The 18,527-nt window shown below is 40.7% G+C and overlaps 1 protein-coding gene across 4 annotated transcripts in view; it reads right to left on the bottom strand.

Annotated features, from left to right (window-relative positions):
* The window catches only part of Wdr26 (WD repeat domain 26), a 46,821-nt gene extending 28,624 nt beyond the window's left edge, over window positions 1-18,197 (bottom strand). For 2 of the 4 annotated variants that reach the window (XM_005348947.2, XM_026779666.1), the window contains exons 1-6: window positions 17,296-18,197; window positions 15,439-15,538; window positions 15,234-15,338; window positions 9,045-9,181; window positions 5,226-5,323; window positions 3,525-3,681 (exon numbers count right to left, since the gene is read on the bottom strand). In XM_005348947.2, coding sequence (XP_005349004.1) covers window positions 3,525-3,681; window positions 5,226-5,323; window positions 9,045-9,181; window positions 15,234-15,338; window positions 15,439-15,538; window positions 17,296-17,651 — 953 coding nt within the window. In that variant the 5' untranslated portion in view covers window positions 17,652-18,197. The remainder of the gene's footprint in view (window positions 1-3,524; window positions 3,682-5,225; window positions 5,324-9,044; window positions 9,182-15,233; window positions 15,339-15,438; window positions 15,539-17,295) is intronic. The other 2 variants (XM_005348946.3, XM_026779665.1) reach the window with 1 other exon arrangement.
* Window positions 18,198-18,527: the final 330 nt, after the last annotated feature.

Genomic DNA, 18,527 nt, shown 5'->3' with positions numbered 1-18,527 from the left:
TTGTGTCTACAAATATTTTATAAAAATCCTGTACTAAAAAATTTGTACTTATAAAAGTAGCATATAAAAACATACTTCCATTAGTTATCAGTGTGAAAAAGTCCAGAAAATACTTTCTTTAAAAAAAAAAAAAGTTCCTTACTGGTCACATTTAAACCGAAAATATGTGCAAACTAGTTAATAAAAAAATTGTGTACAATCTAATAATAACTCTTCAGTGTTTACATGGGTTTTTCAAAGTCATAATCAGTTACTCATAATCAATTCTCTATTCTCCAGAGAGGAAAGAATGGATAGTATGTTTATATTTTATTTCAAAAATTTCTTTCTAATTCTAATGCTAAAATGTAGTTTCTAGAAGAAAATAAAGTAGATGGTTAAAAATGATCAACTTTTCTTTTGAAGACCTCTAGCTAAAGTTAAGGAATTAAAATTCAGGCTCTACTTTCCAGTCTGGCAATGAAGGGACAACTTACTGAGTTAATGCCTGGTGTTACTCTCTTAGTCTCCTTAAAATCTACCTCTAGAATGAACAGCTGGGGACGGCTCCTGGTTTCCGGCTTGGTGAACTGGGTAGGTAGATCCTCCCTGAGATAGAAAATGCAGGGGAAGATGGCTTGGCAGCTGAAGTTCTTGCAAGCAAGCAAGAGGATGGGAAGTTCAGATGCCCCGAACCCCATGTAAATGCCAGGTTGATATGGTAACCCGCCTGTAATTCCAGCCTCTGAAGGTGGAGGCAGGGGAATCTCTGGAGCAAACTGGCTAGAGACTTGCTGGGATTGGTGAGCTCCAGGTTCAGCCAGAGACCCTGTCTTAAAAGAATAAGGTGGAAGAACAACTGAGGAAGATTTACAGTATCAACCTTGGTCCTCCACACAGATGCATCCATATGTACGCGTGTACCCACACACATGTGAAAACATACTCAAGCACATGTCATACATGTGACAAAAATATCAAGTAGAAAAAAACAAAAACAAAAACCAAACAAACAACCAGACTTAGCAGGCCTGAATAAGAGGCAGAGAAAAATCTATTTGGATCTGCTGTGTTTAACTAGAGCAACAGCCAAACTGTACTCAGATCTAAGGCTCAGGAGAGAAAAACTGTAGCTCTGGCCTATTTCCAAGAGACCCTAGATTCGTGGAAGTATAACCTACGGAAGGAAGATGAGGAAAGAGGCAACCCTGGGATAAACTAATAAAGGGACAGACAGAGAAGAAGAGCCCTTTGAGGGGTCAGAGTATCAATCTAGAGCCTGGAATATTTATAGAAAGCTATAATGCTGTAATACTGTAGAAAGCTTGAGAAAACCTGGAAAGCAGCTGCTGAATCAGAAAGACTATCCTCACCAACATCAGCAGTGACACTACAGGAACTTGGTGAAGAAAAACAAGGACAGACCAAAGAACTGCACAGCAAGCAGGGAACGATTTGAGAAGGGAAGTGGTAAACAGAAGGCGCAATGCTGCTTTTAATTTATTCCTATATGTATGGGTGTTTTGCCTGCAAAAGTAAGTCCATGTACCAGGTGTGTGATTTTTTTTTAATCATAAAGAAGATCTAAGGAACACTTTTGAAAAGCAAGACTTTCAGTTTTAGTAAAATGTCAGTGCTTTACACATGGTCTGATGAGCACCCCACCCAAGGTAAAGGACAGAAAAAGGACTAAGTATTTGTCATATATTAGTCTACAAATAGTGACATCAGGAACTAAGGTGCATACAGGGGTGGAAGATCCTCCTGTCATGGGTTTCTGTTTCCATGCATGAAGGAAAGGCTCTTATTTTCTGACACTTGTGGCACTATCAGGTCTACTTGTCACCTTTCATTCCCTCAGCAGAAATGAGTTTATGAGCTACAAAGAGACCTTGGTCTACAGGTGACTTAATTTTAAACAACCTAAAGGAGCTATAAAACAAGGCACAGACTATATAGTCTTTAATCTATCCCCTACCCACCCACTCATCCAATTTAAACAAAAAGCTCTAAAAGTTCTCCCCAAGAAGTCAAAGAACAGTGCCAAGGAGTGAGCTGTGCTAAGGGAAAAGATCACTATCACGTCCTACGCTAGCACAACAGTAACTCACACCAAAGCACGATCCAGTACTTCAGCAAGAACATTATTTCTAAGGCCAATAGCTCAGACAAGTGCAGTCAGCGATGACACAACTACACACACAGGCAAATTATAGGGCTGGGGACAGGGCTCAGTGGTAGAACTTTTGACTAGCATTTGAAAAGACCTATATTCTGTTTCTAGTACTGATGAAAGAAAAAACAAAAACAAAAAAAAAAGCAAAGTAAATCACTTGGTTTAAACACACCTCAAGGGACTGGAGAGATGGCTTGGCAGTAAGAGCACTGGCTGCTCTTCCAGAGGTCCTGAGTTCAATTCCCAACAACCACATGGTGGCTCACAACCATCTGCAATAGCATCTGATGCCCCCTGTTGGCATGTAAGTGTACATGCAGAGCACTCATACATAAGATATAAATTTTTAAAATAAATAAATAATAAATACTCCTGAATATTATTTTAAAGCAGTATCTACATGTATGCATAGTATTTCTGGTTATTCAAAAGCTCCTTATTGATTAACATATACACTCTGTCTTTCACCACCAAAATCCATTTTTTTTGTTACTTCTTCAATGAATGTGAGCAGAAGGAACGGAGTATGTGCATTACAGCAGCCTGCTTTCAATGTTTGATCAGAACCAAACCATTTCTTTCCTCAAGTTTGGAAGGGTTCACAATTTTTATCTTGGTATTTTAAATTTAAAGTTATGATTTAATTTTGGAGAGCATCATTAAAATAGAAGAGAAATTTTTACTAAAAAAGTACACTCAACACCAAAAGACAAGCTTGAATTCTTCCAACTTAAATTATATGCATCGTTTGGTAAACATAAACACAAAGTTAATGTCTATTATTCTAGCCATTTTTGAAGCCATTCTACAAAAAGCAGAACTTTAACTTAAGAAAAAAGCATTTCAATGATTTATATATGTGGAAAATAACTTTGTACATAGTTAAAATGTTGAACACAGGAAATAACTAACCAAACCCACAGATAAGAAAATGAAAAATTGCCGGGCGGTGGTGGCGCACGCCTTTAATCCCAGCACTCGGGAGGCAGAGGCAGGCGGATCTCTGTGAGTTCGAGACCAGCCTGGTCTACAAGAGCTAGTTCCAGGACTGGCTCCAAAACCACAGAGAAACCCTGTCTCGAAAAACCAAAAAAAAAAAAAAGAAAAGAAAATGAAAAATTGGCTTTTGGGCTTCAGGTCCCAACTGTGGCTTACCACATAAACATAGGCTTACATAGTTGAAGCTAATTTTCTATTTTTTTTCTACTAAGTTTCAATTTTAGTAGTTCTGGGTTTTACTGTGAAATAGTAAATCAGATATGAACTGTTATACAGCTACACAAAGAAACCCTAGAAAATGTTTGCATAAAGTTCATAATTCCATCTGTAATACACTAACATTTGAAAATGTAAGAAATTTTTCTCTTACCTACTACAAACATGATCTATAAGTAGAGACACAGAATCTAGATTATTGTCAAGTTTGGTATTGTGATATAGGCACCGATCCCTTTGTAGCTCCACCGCCTGCCGCAGAAGAGTCTGTAAACGCCGTGGGGGAAGCATCACTGATGGTGGTAAATAGGCTTTAATAAAAGATATTTTAAAAAAAGAGAAATAAAAATAATAATAATCTGTAAACTTTTATTTAAGACATTCAGTTCTCTTCTGCTGCACCTTTTACCTCAGTATTACTGTTTCCGCTACACAGACAAAAGCTCCAGGGACAAGACATAAGGGAAGTTGTAGGAACATTTTCAAAAACTATAGTGATATTGCCACTAGAAAGGAGTAATTGGGCTATATCCTGTAGGTGGAGTTTCTGCGAGGAATAATACCACATATAAAACACACTACAAAAGTAAAAAGAGATGGGACAGAAAATACAATGATGATTATGTGTCAGTAGATGATTATGTATCTCAGGATGAGATAAATCTTCACTTAACAAAGAGTAAGTCAAAACTCTGAGGCTACTAATGCCAAAGGTACCATGGTAGTTCAGAGAATAGAATCCATACAAACTTATTCTAATTTTCTTATGCTTTACATTTCTCCCAGGTATATGGAGTATGTATTTTCTGATTCTTGAGATTTCTACTCTGTATAATTTGAATAGAAAAGAGGCATTTTACATAAAGATATGGTAAAAAATGATCCCCCCAAAAAAACTAGAAAGCGAGCTAACACAGCTGGGAGAAGCATAAAACAATTTACCTAAAGAACAAAAATTGTAAAATGCGAAGGACTTGAAGCTGTGGTTCACTTTTTTTTCCCTCTATCCTTAGTACTTTTCATCCAAAGAAAAGAACTTAAGAACATCACTAAAGGGGCTGAAGAGATGGCTCAGTGGTTAAAAGCACTGACTGCTCTTCCAGAGGTCCTGAGTTCAATTCCCAGTGACCACATGGTGGCTCACAACCATCTGTAATGGTATCTGGTGCCCTCTTCTGGCATGTGGGCATACATAGAGGCAGAATGTTGTATACATAGTAAATAAATAAATCTTTAAAAAAAAAAAAAAGAACATCACTAAACATGCTAGGCATTGGTGGTGCACGCCTTTAATCCCAGCACTTGAGAGGAAGAGACAGGTGGATCTAAGAGAGTTCGAGGCCAGAGCAGGCTCCAAAGCTACACAGAAACAAGGTAAGACAAAACAAAGCACTCAAACATAGGGGAGTTGATATGTAAAATGTAAAATCAATGAAAAAAAGTTATTTTAAAAAGAGAAAACAAACATAAGGGGTTGGAGAGAGTGCTGGCTGCTCTCCGAGAGGATCCGAATTCAATTCCCAGCACCCACATGGCAGCTCACAACTGTCTGTAAATCTAGTTTCAGGGGATCTGACACCTTCACACCAATGCACATAAAATAAAGTTAAATAAACTGCAAAAAAAAAAAAACTATTAAAAAAAGATTACAAACATAAGGAGAATGCGGAGTCCAGCACCTTACACTGACTCCAGGTCCCATCTGGTGAGTGTGAGACTCTTTGGTGTAAAGGGCTTTTTAATGGACTCCTTCTTTCACAAAAACTCAGTGAAAGTGTGTCTAAGTACAAGCTTCCTATTTGATCTTTATTACCTACTTCCAATCTAAAAGGAAATAAACATCAAAAACTCTTACTCTGAAGCTTGTCCAGCAGTTTGGACCGAGAAGCTGTCCCCTTGCCTTCCCATTCAGCTTTTGCCCTTAGGTCTTCCGCATGGCTACACATTAGATACCTATAATAAAGAAAGCATCAAATCTCAAACCCTTTTGAAATATAATTAAAAAATAGTTGATTATATTTTCACAATCAAGTTCTTGCTCATGCAAATCAAGAAAAACATTTTTAAAGTGAATTCAATTTATTAATACAAACTGGCACCTTCATAAATTATTAAAAGGCAATAGACTATTATCAAAATACACAATGTTAGCCGGGCGGTGGTGGCGCATGCCTTTAATCCCAGCACTCGGGAGGCAGAGGCAGAGGCAGGCGGATCTGTGAGTTCGAGACCAGCCTGGTCTACAGAGCTAGTTCCAGGACAGGCTCCAAAACCACAGAGAAACCCTGTCTCGAAAAAACAAAAAAAAAAAAAAAACAAAAAAACAAAAAAAAAACCCCACAATGTTATCACTGCAATTAAAAGAGTGCTCCCTTCTGCTATACATAATATATGTAGCTTACTTTAGGTCAGGTTATTCCAAATCTTCAGCACATGCTTCACTGAATGCCACAACTACCCCGTATGAAGCAAACACTATTATTCTAATTACATAAATGAAGAAATTGAGACACAAAATTGGGAAATAGTTGTGGGAAGTTAAGCAGTGCAGGAACACAGACTGCACCTTGTTCTTCACAACTGAGCCAACTTCACTGATTCTCTGTGATATAAGTACTAAAAATCACAAGTCGAAACAACATAGGGCGCTGAGAAAGTGTTTTAGTGGGTAAGAATGCTTGTTTGGCATGAGGACCTGAGTTCAAGTACCCAGCAACCACAAGGGAGGGCTACCTATGCCTGGAATCCAGCATTATTCCTCACTATGTATAAATGTGGTATAAATGCTCAACTTCCTCAGCTCTGGGGAATATATAATGACTTCCTATAGGGAGGATACCTCCAACCTGGCTTTTCTCAAGGAAAAGAACTATATAAAAGGCCATATTCAACTCGGAAGTGAAATCTGATGAGTAAGTCTCCTGGGTGCTCTGCCAAATATACCTTCCTTGTCACTTATATTAAAAAAACAATTAAAGCCGGCTGGTGGTGGCACACACCTTTAATCCCAGCACTCGGGAGGCAGAGACAGGCGATATCTGAGTTTGAGGCCAGTCTGTTCTACAAAGTGACTTCCAGGACAGGCTCCAAAGCTATACAGAAAAACCCTGACTTGAAAAAAACAAAAACAATAAAACAAAATAAATAACAGACAATTAGGCAATGAGGGTGAAATAAAACCACGTACTCACTCTGCTCCCTGCTGCACAAGTAAGGCAGTGACACCTCTCAAATACCAGGGTCATCGCCCCTCCTTTCCTCAACTGAAAAATTAACAAGAGTCTACGCAAACAGCCTTCTTGCTTTAAGTATGGACGTAGCATTTTGGTTAATGGGAAAGCGTTTTAGAAAGTGTAATTATACTTAACAAGCCTCCGAAGAAACTGGATTATCAAAATTTTGTCTCTAAAATAATTTTGGGGAACTAGTGAGTCAAGGGTGCACAAGCCTGTCTGCCAGCCTGAGTCTGACCCTTAGAGCCCATGGCTGGAAGAACGGACTCATGAATTGTCCACTGACCTCCACATATGGACGTGCACCACACAAGAACAAATGGAAATGCTAGGTGGTGGCGGTGCACACATTTAATCACAGCATTCGGGAGGCAGAGGCAGATGGATCATCTCTACAAGTTTGAGGCCAGCCTGCTCTACAGAGTGTTTCAGGACCACCAGGATTATTATGTAGAGAAACCCTGGGGGTGGTGGATGAGGTGGATAATGAAAAAAAGGGAATATTGTGGGAGAATTAACGTCAGTAGCTAGGTGGAAAAATTTTTCACTTTTTTAATTTTGAAAAATTGACGTGTGGTGTCACAGGCACACAACCCAGACTGCTCCAGAAGCTGAACTACTGCGGAATATTTGTTTCCACTGTGAAAATGTTAGGTGAGACTTCTGGGGACAGAGGACTCCGGGAAGAAAAAAGAAGCAGAAGTGAGGAGAGGCAGAACACACGATACGCAGGAGGAAAGGTAACAGTCACAAGCCATGAGGCAGAATTTAGATGAATATAAATGGGATAATTTGTTATAAGAGTTAATTAGAAACAAGTCTAAGCTATAGGCTGAGCTTTCATAATTAATAAGTCTCTGTGTCATTATTTGGGAGCTAGCAGGACAGAGAAAGACTTGTTACACTGAACCATCCAGGGAAGCTTAAGGAGATTGTCTAAAAATAAAAAGGAAGAGGGCTGGAGACATTTACCTCAGTGATAGATGCTTACATGCTTACCCATCACACATAAAAATCCTAGGTGGTGCACACCTTTAATCCCAGCACTTTAGAGGTAGGCAGATCTCTGTGAGTTCAAGGGCAATGTGGTACACAGAGCAAGTTACAAGACAGGCTCCAAAGCTAAACAGAAAAACCCTGCCTCACAAAACAAAAGCCCCAAAAGTAACAAAGTCCTTGGTTTAATCCCAGCATAGCAAAAAAAAAAAAAAGAGGACCTACGGTTATTTCTGTGCCCTTTATAGGAATATGGGTTTAGACAAATGTGCTTATGCGAAGTGACATGGTAGAACGGAAAAGATACAGCACGAGCAGGAATTCTTTCTTCTTTCAAGATCACTTTAAAGAAAAAACTATGCATTAAATCGTATGTTCTGACCCTGTGTGGTGGCATGTACCTTTAATCCCAACACTTGTAAAGCAGAGTTATGTGGACCTCCCCATACCCCCCACCAGGTTTCTCTGTGTAGCTCTGGCTATCCTAGAACTCACTCTGTACATCAGGCTGGCTTTGAACTCAGATCCACCTGCCTCCACCTCTTGAATGCTGGGACTACAGGCGTGCACCACCACTGCCCAGTTGTTCATTCCTTATGAATTTTAGGTCATTTTTGTAGGGATATGTGATAAGACCATGTTTCTATATAAACAAACAGATAAATAAATGTAGCAGATAAAGGCCATGCTAACAGTTAAGCAAATAATAGTTTTGTATGCAGAACACTTGTATGCTGTTCATTGCTTGCTGTGATCCAAAGCCATGAAGTTTTTTCTTACTTTCTTTCTTCTTTCTCTTTCTTTCTTTCTTTCTTTCTTTCTTTCTTTCTTTCTTTCTTTCTTTCTTTCTTTCTTGTTTATTTATAGTTTTTCGGGACAGAGTTTCTCTGTGTAGCTTTGGAGCCTGTCCTAGAACTTGCTCTGTAGACCAGGCTGGCCTTGCCCTCACAGAGATCTCTACCTGCCTCTGCCTCCTTAGTGCTGGGATAAGGGTGTGCACCATCACCGCCTAATTGCTTTTTTAATTCTGAGCAGATTTTGAAATAGTATCTCACTGGCTATATGGATTTCTTCTCCTTTTCACCTATTAAGTATCTCAAATCGTTTTTTTGTTTTGTTTTTTAAATTTGTTTGTTTGAGATAGGGTTTCCTGGCTGACCTGGAACTCCGTCCGTAGACCAAACTCAGAAATACACCTGTCTCTGACTCCGAGTGCTGGGATTAAAAGTGTGTCACCACTGCCCAGCTCTCAAAACTTAATACAGACAGCTAAATAGCTTTGTGCATACATAAGTGAATTTATCCAGAACTAAGAGTTCAGCAATATCCAGTACTTTCTCAGTAAGAAAGTTAATTAATGAAATATAACTTTGATCATTAGTTAACTTCTATAAAAATAACAGACCCTTCATTAATCTGAAGTCTTAAGAACTCCACTTCCTTACCCACTAAGAACATGAATGCGTTCTGTATTGTATTTCAGCGGCGTCAGTTCACAGCGTAGAACTTGAAGTGCCTCCAGGACCTTGCCATCCTCCAGGTATTCCAGGTACTTCTGCTGCAGCAGCAAAAACTTCATCCTCTGACATGACAGAAAGCAGCAGTCAGGGGAAAAAGGTTGATGGAAGGTTCAGAAAATGTTTGTGCCTAAACAGAACAGTAGAAACCATTCTACTATGCCTTTTGAAAATAATTTTATAAAGCTTCAAGATGACTCAAAATAATTTGTTTTACGAGTCATAGTAGATTAAATGAATGTTCAAGTCTACATATTAATAAAACTCTTTGAAAAATCTCCAGTTAGGATCATTAGTGACCAAGGCATTATCAACTTAAGAAAAAAACCAAAAAACAAATTCTGCTCCTAATTTCCTTAGAATTTTATGTGTCAACATTTAAAACTATGACAAGAATTCCTTATTTGCTCTCAAAATTTCTGACTATCTTAATAGGGCAGTAAGAGCATGCAGCAAGTTTTAAAAACACTGGTGAAAACAGTTCCAGTTTATGGACGTTATTTTGAAGCTATGATGTAGTAGGCATACAGCTCAGTTGTATAGGACTTGTGTAGTATGTAGAGATCTGGATTTGATTCTAGCATCACAAAAACAACAATTAAAAAAAATCAACAAAAACCCCAAACAAAATAAATCAAAAAGTCACAATGTGGAAGAGAAATTAAGGTGACTGGAAGGCAGAACTACAGTCATTAGGCAGAAGTCTGAAAGTACCCGAATTTGGCTTATCTGAAGTAAAACTGGCTTTCTAGCAGATGCATACTACAGGCTGTGACTAAACTGGGAGAGCACAAGCTCCTCTCTGGAGTTATGAAGAGACACCCACATGAGAAGGTTGGATTTAAGGGTCTTTAGAAGATTCAGTATCTACTATTTCTGTATATTTGTAATAATCTGCTCATTGATGTGTTTAGCAACAAAGCACAGATAAATATTATTCCTTGCCCACAAGGATAAAGCACTTTTCAGTTATGAGACACTCCCATTTATTCCTACAGAAATGTTTGGTTTTAACATTTTTAATGTTACATTACCATCTTACTCTAAACTTGAAAATGAATATCACAACCCTAGCAGTTTTTCCACTAGGCAAGCAGTATCTATGAACTATTCTATCTATGATGTCTTCTAAACTTGAAGCTTAACTGAGGACCACTGACTGGAGGACCCGCTCATATTTGTTACTCGTGCTTCAGCGATCATGACAAAAATGTTTATCACATTTAGAAGCTCCATTGAATGTGGATTTAATATCCATTAAAAAAAAAAAGTAAATTGGGGGCTGGAGAGATGGCTCAGTGGTTAAGAGCATTGTCTGCTCTTCCAAAGGTCCTGAGTTCAATTCCCAGCAACCACATGGTGGCGCACAACCATCTGTAATAGGGTCTGGTGCCCTCCTCTGGCCTGCAGGCAGACACACAGACAGAATATTGTATACATAATAAATAAATATTTTTTTTTTAAAAAAAGTAAATTATCCTGTAGCAACAGAATTGAGAGTGTGGTGAATTGCTTTGATTTTATATTAAGTAATATCTATACTGGGGCTGGAGAGATTGGATGGCCTTCCAGAGGACCCAGGTTCTGATCCCAGCACCCACGTGGAAGTTCACAACTGTCTATGACTCCAGCTCCAGGAGATCACGCACCCTCACATAGACACACATGTAGACAGAATACCAACGCACGTAAGAGAAACATAATTAAAAACTAAAAAATTTTTAAAAAGTAGTATAAGATATAAACTATTGGCTTATTCTTATTGTGACTCAATACAACAGTATATTTAAACCCTCTTATAAACAGGACAACTATTTAAATGTATCTGTTGTAAGACCTGTTACACTTCTGTTTAATAATCTAATCTTTTTTTTTTTTGAGACAGGGTTTCTCTGTGGCTTTGGAGCCTGTCCTGGAACTAGCTCTGTAGACCAGGCTGGTCTCGAACTCACAGAGATCCGCCTGCCTCTGCCTCCCGAGTGCTGGGATTAAAGGCATGTGCCACCACCGCCCGGCTTTAATAATCTAATCTTAAAGCTTTAAGTAAGACAAAAACAAAAGCAAAAAAACCCAACAACAAACTTTAGAAACTGAGACATACTCCTGTAACTGGGAAAACTGCACTCACCAATTTTACACATAAGGCTAGGCTAGTTGGTTTCAGAAACAGACTAATCAACAAGACACTTTGAAAAGTACTTTGTATAGGTATACTTAAGTTTATTTTTTTATAAGACAAGTAAAAACACTTTCAAGTGACAAAAGTTCCAAAATTAAATTTAAGTCTTAAAAAATGGGAGGAATTGGGCCTTAAATGTGAAGTTATTACGCTATTATCACCATCTTCTGAAAAAAACCGTTTAATTTTATAAAATGAACCTTCTATGTTATCAACTCTGTTGAGTACATTAATTTATTGTATTTCTAAGTCAAACTTAAACAATGTCACATGCAACTAGTCAGTATGGATTTCATTTCCTCACTGAAGTTTCTCAAGCAATTGGGAATTTGGGAAATATTTTTTCCTTTTAATTCCAGGCAAGTCTTGTTCATTTACTATTAATCATAAGGCCCCATACCCTCTCTCTCCCTCAACCCAGTGTGTAAAGGGACATTGCTAACCTCTCCCTCCCTCAATCCAATGTACAGAGTGGCAGTGCCCAATGCTTTTCCTCCCTTACTTTCTCACCAAGACCCTGGCAGAACATATTACTGTGTTCTATGGGCAAAGATGGGGCAGGAGAAAAAAAGAAGGCAGACTAAACCTTTGAGCAAAGACAATACAAACTCATATTCCTGTATATACAGGGAATGCTATAAAAGCAACACAAGAATATTTTTCTGAGTCATTTTATCTCAACTAAGACAATGAACACCCTCCATGGGTGTGAAAGCTTGGCCTGGAGCACTGCAGCTAACATGCTGCTGGACAGTCAAAGCTGGAGAGCTTGACAACAAAGGGTTATCCACCTAAAGCTCAGCTCAAGTATCTGACACACGGTAACAATAAAAATATATTTTACCTTCCTAAATTTAAAGCTCAAAATTAATATAATCTCAAGAAAGTAAAGACCTTTTAGTGCATAAATGATGTCCATTCCTGAGAAAGTTAAAAATCAGGCAATACTGAGGCTTGTTTAGACAGGGGTCTTCTTTTCTCTCTTTTAAAGATCAGAAACTTCTGAAAGAAGCCAGAGGGCGAGAAGAGGGACGAGGAAATAACGGCCTCCCTGGGTTTCCAGTTAGACCTCTACCAGACTATTTCAATGACTTCGGTCCCAGCAATATTTTCTTTTCTTTCTTTTAAAATCTAATAAAAACCTGAAGCTGAAATCTCTTCTTGGACCCCTCCCCACACCTTACCCAGTATCTGAATCACTGCTCTTTTCCCACATTGTCAGACTGAATTTCAACACTGAAGAAAAACTTTGAAATAATAGTATTCATAGAGCCTAGTTATTGAAGGCAATCTCCTAATTTTGCAATGGCTTTAATACTAAAATAATGTTATAAGCAAATTTTGCTATTAAATCCCGATTCCAAGGAAAGGAGAAATAAATTATATTTACGGTAAAGATCTCAGAGCTCTTATTTGACTTTGAGTTAATTTTTGTCAAGTTCATATTTGCCCTTTTTGATAAAATTATTTCTATTACATAAAAAAACCAAATTGCAATATGTTTACAAAGTCTCGTTCTTGCAATTTTTCTCTTGTTGGTCTCAAATGCCTATCCAGATTCTCAGACATGGCATTATCAACTCAAACTGAAAAATGTTGATTCATGACTTTAGCATCCAAAAACCTCACAACATCTGCTATTCTGCGTATCATTTGACTAGAAACCATTTTAAAGTGTGGAGACAGGGGGAAAGTGAGGGATGTAAACTACATCAATAAAAGCGTTCAGACTGTCTTCAGGGCAGGGATGCAGCTCAGTGGCAGGGCACTAGCTAACCCAGCCAGGCTCTGGCCTTAGTCCCCACCACTGGGAATAGCAATCGTGTGAACTTTGAGACTGTACTGTCATCAAGGGTCTGAGTAAATAATTAAGTAATTATGTTAAAAACCCACAAGGTTGGTATCCAAGATATTACAAATTTCAACTTTTATGATGATCTTCTAGCAATGAAATCAGGAAGGAATAAATGATATTAGAAAGGTGAAGAATGGCTTCAAAAAATGTTAAACTGAATCTTTTAAAGCAATTGATTCATCAGTGCTTATGGGAGACAAAAGTGGGCCCCCTTTCTTTGTATAAATACCTAAACAGTTTGATGGTGTGAGGCTCAGCCAGATTTAATCTTCATCTTTTATTAGATCCTAGAATGTTCTACAGACTGAACAGGCTGTAAAAAGAAAGGATTCCTCCTTATTATCTATAACTACCTTTTTCCAAAATACTTGTTGCTTCTATTAAAGTTTCTAATGAATCATAATCTAAATCCAAGTCTCAAATTACTACAAATAAAATTTTAAAGGAAGTGAATCACTGAAATTTTACTATTAGAGTACAGATACAATTTGGATAAACTTAAAATTTCTTTATAGCCACCAATAAAACTCAATTCTTATTTTGGCCATTTATTTTCTTTGTTTTTGCTCATCCAGACTGAGCCAAAAATTTGTGAAAAACTGCTCAGTTAAAATATACTCAAGTTTTAAACCCCAGACATACCAATTGAGAATACTCTATTTCCTGGAAATAATTGAATTCCTTCAAATATGGATGCTAACTTTAGTTTATTTTTATTTTTTATTTATTTATTTATTTATTTTTTTGCTTTTTCGAGACAGGGTTTCTCTGTGGTTTTGGAGCATGTCCTCGAACTAGCTCTGTAGACCAGGCTGGTCTCAAACTCACAGAGATCCGCCTGCCTCTGCCTCCCGAGTGCTGGGATTAAAGGCGTGCACCACCACCGCCTGGCTATTTTTATTTTTAAATTATCCTATGGAATTGTTTATTTCGTAAGTTAAATCATTTGACTTTATACTCATTTAAATTTTTTAATACTTTGGGTATTGATTGAAAGAACAGAACCATGAATTTAACTACACCTTTGTCGTATTTCTTTAGACCTTTAATTTTCCTGAAGTCCACTTTCTAAGATTATATTATTGTACAGAATTATATAAAGAATTTGAAACTATTTTGTAATAAGATTATTTTTAAAGATTAAAAAAAAACCCAGCTCTATTCAGCTTATAGACAAAGGTAAAAAAAGTTAATGTTTGACCCAATTTAAAAAAAAAAAAAAAAGAACCAAAATACTAATGGTCACTTACTAATAGTTAACAAACTACTACCTCTATCCTGCTTCCTATTCTCCTTCTCTCCCTTCCCCCAGCAGACAGGAAACTGCTTTTGACAATAAATGAATCAGCTAGTTTATAAGCCAGCAGCTGATTCTTCATGCTTTCCAATCAGTAGTGCTTAAAAAAAAACAAACAAACAAAAAACCTGATGTATTCCCTTCCTAAAGAATTAAAACCCATCAGCATGAGAAACCAAACCAAACCAAACCAAACCCATAAAGGTTAACAGGGTAAACTACTAAACTGATTTTGACAAGGAAATAAGGGCGGCCAGCAGGGCCCAATGCTCAAACTTGCACCTAAACTCCTCAAAGTGACACATATTATGCAGACTCTGACGCTTGTCAATTCACATAACTCGAAAGAAAGAAAATGGGGAGCACAACAACAGTAATAATTTGGCTTAAGTATGTATTTCCAATGTTCAAAAAAATAATGTACCAGCTTCTTCAGGCTGTATGGTATACACATACCCAAATATATTTTCTCTTCAAGCATATTCAGTATTTTGAGTAATATAAAAGTATAATTTATCCTTGATCCTAACAATATAAGGCTCCTATTAACAGCACTAAAAGCAGGAAGATGTTTAAGTTTTTAGAGCTTAAATTACAGTTTTAAATGACACATTTACTAAGTAGGATATAAAACATTTAAAGTTCATAGCTTAGAACCATAAACAACTCATCCTTATTTATAAATTATATAAAATTTACTTTCAAGCCTCTTAAGATCAGATGCCTATAGTTATCAATAACCTAAAATAAGCATAAATGTGAAACTAAGAACAAAAGTGTATTTACCACAATTATTCCCAACAAGGTTTGAGAGATTTCAAGTGCGCCTCTTACCACAATCGCATGAGGAGAATGCACTAAAGGCTTTAGTTCATTCAGGTCATTTTCTGCCTGCAAAAATTGGCATAAAAGAAAAACAAAACTGTCACAACATTTCCACCAAACGCTTAATTTTAGCAGCAGTCACACAGCTCTATGTGCCCTACGTTACCTTATCCCAGTCTCCTTCCATGACATGATTTCGGAATTTGGTAGCAGAAGGATGTTCTAAACGACATCCTGACTCTTGCATGAGGAGATCAACAGTCTGGCTGCAGGAGAGATACAGTGTAAAAAAGACCTGACCAACTTTAGGGATCCATGCTTCCTAATAAACTAGTATCTACAACTTCATGAAGAAGAAAAAAAAAGCTTTGAAACACTTGGCTAAGTAAATGATTTCAAATGCCACCTACATAAAGTTGAAAACCTTTCTTGAAACCATAATGAAGTTCTTCCTACTTCTGACATCTAATGCTTCAGAAGTTTACAGGAGTACACAATTTCTAAAAATGCTCTCTAACCAATTGGTCAAATAAAAAGTAGGGTCCAGAAACTCTCTATGGCACTGCATTTCAGAGGATAAAATGCAAGGTGACAGATGGCCTGTGTTAGGTAGAGCTTTCCTTCCAGATATTTTGCTTGTATGGAAATTCTGCTAGGTCAATCTTTAAAATTAAAACAAATCTAGCATCAGAAACCATTTCCTTTCTCTCCACACTAAAAATAGCCAATTTACTATGGTGTAGATTCCAAACAGTCACGGGTTATTTCCGCCTGCTGCTGTCAGCTTGCTGCTTCTCTCAGTAATATGTTGTTAGCATTCACGAGATTTATTTTCACGCTTACCCTTTTCCTTTAGGGAATAAAGTGAAATCTTTCTAGATTTTTCTTTGGGAGCTTACTCATCAAGCGAGGTTTCATTTACCAGATATTTTGGCATCTAAGAACCTTTATTCAGCAGTCGTGTGTTTGTGTTCATGGCTTTACTTATGCGGTTTTTTTTTTTTTTTTTAGTGCTCCTCATTTTTCAGCTCAACAGTGCAATGCTCAGCTTGAGAATTGAAATACTTCTGTCCCTCTGAGTAAGAGCAGTTCTCCCCATTTTCCAAGTACACGCGCGTGCACATGTGCACACGCAAACACACCCAACAACAATCTCAGCACTTTAGCCTAAGAGTTTATTTTAAATTTGGCTTTGGGGCTAGGAAACTGCTGTGTGTTTACTCCCATCAGCTCCTTCTGGCTCTGGCCCTTCATTCAGCTCCTGGACACTCCCACCAACCCTACTTCAACTCCCTTAGTTTTTTCTTTTGTGTGTGTACAAAACCGCGAGTTTTGGTTAAACCAGCTGCCTACCTTCACCCAAAGTTAAAGGCCACCCAAACTGTGTTTGAAAACAAATGATTCACCAGACCAGACATCACTTTTTCAGTGGCAATCTTCTTGGTTTTGAAGTGGGATTTCACTAGTGCTAGGCCTTTAGTATACACACAGCCTCGGCGTGACTTCAACTCGTATCTTTCTTCATTATTCCCATCAGATTTACTTTGACAGCCTCTTTCCAAATTACCCCAGCCCCTTAGTTCCCATAAACACTTGTAGGCGACTGTCCTTCCTGATTGGTAGTTTGCCTGGGCTGTTGTCGGTCATGGGTGGGGGTGGGGAGGTGTCCCACAAAGATGCCTCTGAGACACACTTGAAAAACAAATCCTCCAAGGTTCATTATTTCCACCGCTCTGATCCACCCCTCCCCCAGCATAAACACCCTTGGTGTCCGCCTCCTCGGACCGACGACCTAGCTCTGGAGGTGCGAGGGGAGGGGTCGCTCTGGGCTTCCACCACCCTTACCCAGACGGTCCGGCTGGTCTCACGACACCAAGCCGATTCGTTTCCCTCGACCTCCCTTCCGTTCCTGCCGGGGCTGTCTGTCCGCGGCCTCCTGCGCACTGGGCTCCGGGGCCCCCCACAACCCTCCCGGCGGCTCGGCCCCGGCCTGGCCCTCTCTGGTTGTCGGACGGACACTTACTTGAGCCCTAAGCCATTGAGGTGCTGTCCTATGAGTCTAATGACATCCTCATCCGACTGTGAGAGCCGCTTCTTCTTCTTGAGGCTGCTGCCCAGCTCGGGGGTGGCCAGGGCGGCGGCGGTGGCGGAGGCCGCGGCGGCCCCGCCGGGAACCCCGTTATTGACACTCAGGCTGTTGCTATTGTTGCCAGCGGCGGAGGGGGCGGCAGGCAGGAGCCCGTTGGCGTGGGCCAGGTCCCCCGCGGACGCCGCCGAGGGGGACGACTCCCCGTTCTGCGCCGACAGGCAGGCGAGCTCCGGGGTCTGGCCCTGGCCCCCGCCGCCCCCGCCGCCTCCTCCCGCCCCGTTGGCCTGCATGCTGCCGCCGCTGACCAGGCTGTGGCCGCTGCTCCGCTGAGGGGCGGCGGGGGCGGCCGGAGGCAGTCCCACCACCACCACCACGGAGGAGGAGGCGGCGGCCGGCGAGGGCGAGGGCGGGGGGGGGAGGCCTGCTCGGCCGGCCGAGGCCCCGGGCTCTCCTGCTCCCTCCGCCGCCGAGGCTCGGGGCTTCTTCCGCGGGGGCGGGGAGGCTCCGCCGGCGTCCGAGTCGGAGGAGGAGGAAGCGGAGGCCAGAGTTTCCTCGCCGAGAGAGGCCGTGGTGGGAGGCCGGCGGGGCGCGGCGGGGGTCGGTGGGGCGGGAGGAGGGGGAGAAGGAGGACCGGGCCCTTCCCCCCCCCTCCGGAGGCGCTCGCGGCTCGGCCCGGGGACTCGCGGGCACTGGGGGCTCAGGCCCGAAGCTGGAACCCCGGCGGCGGCGGCGAAGGCGGTGAAGGAGGCAACAGCCGCCTCGGTGCTCGGTCCGTGCCGCTCCGCTCCCTGGTGTGTTGATTCTTCCCCCAGCTGCTGCCTAATGGAGTCCGGGCGCTGGCGTCACAGGAAATGCCTATACTGCCCTCCTCGCTCACTTCCGGCAGCAGGTATGGAACCTATAGGGGGCTGTCACACAGCACGTGTGTGTCCGGCAGCCGGGGTAAGACCGTGGGTGTGAAGGCGAGGGCCGCCGGGGGTCCGGCCCCGGGTGGATGTGACCCAGCACGACCTGGCCAGGTTGTGCGAGGGCCGCCCTGTTGCCCGGGCCTGGCGTGCGAGCTCGGCCCGCAGTGAGTTCGCAGCCAACCTCCGAGGCCCTGCGGGGTGGGAGGTAGAGTTCGTGTCCCCGCCGCGCACCCGGAATGACCCCGAGAGGAGCGACCA

This window comes from Microtus ochrogaster, chromosome 6 (genome assembly GCF_000317375.1).
Source record: "Microtus ochrogaster isolate Prairie Vole_2 chromosome 6, MicOch1.0, whole genome shotgun sequence".
NCBI lineage: Eukaryota > Metazoa > Chordata > Mammalia > Rodentia > Cricetidae > Microtus > Microtus ochrogaster.
Note: the sequence above shows the minus strand (reverse complement) of the source record. Positions and strands in the feature narration are given on the sequence as shown.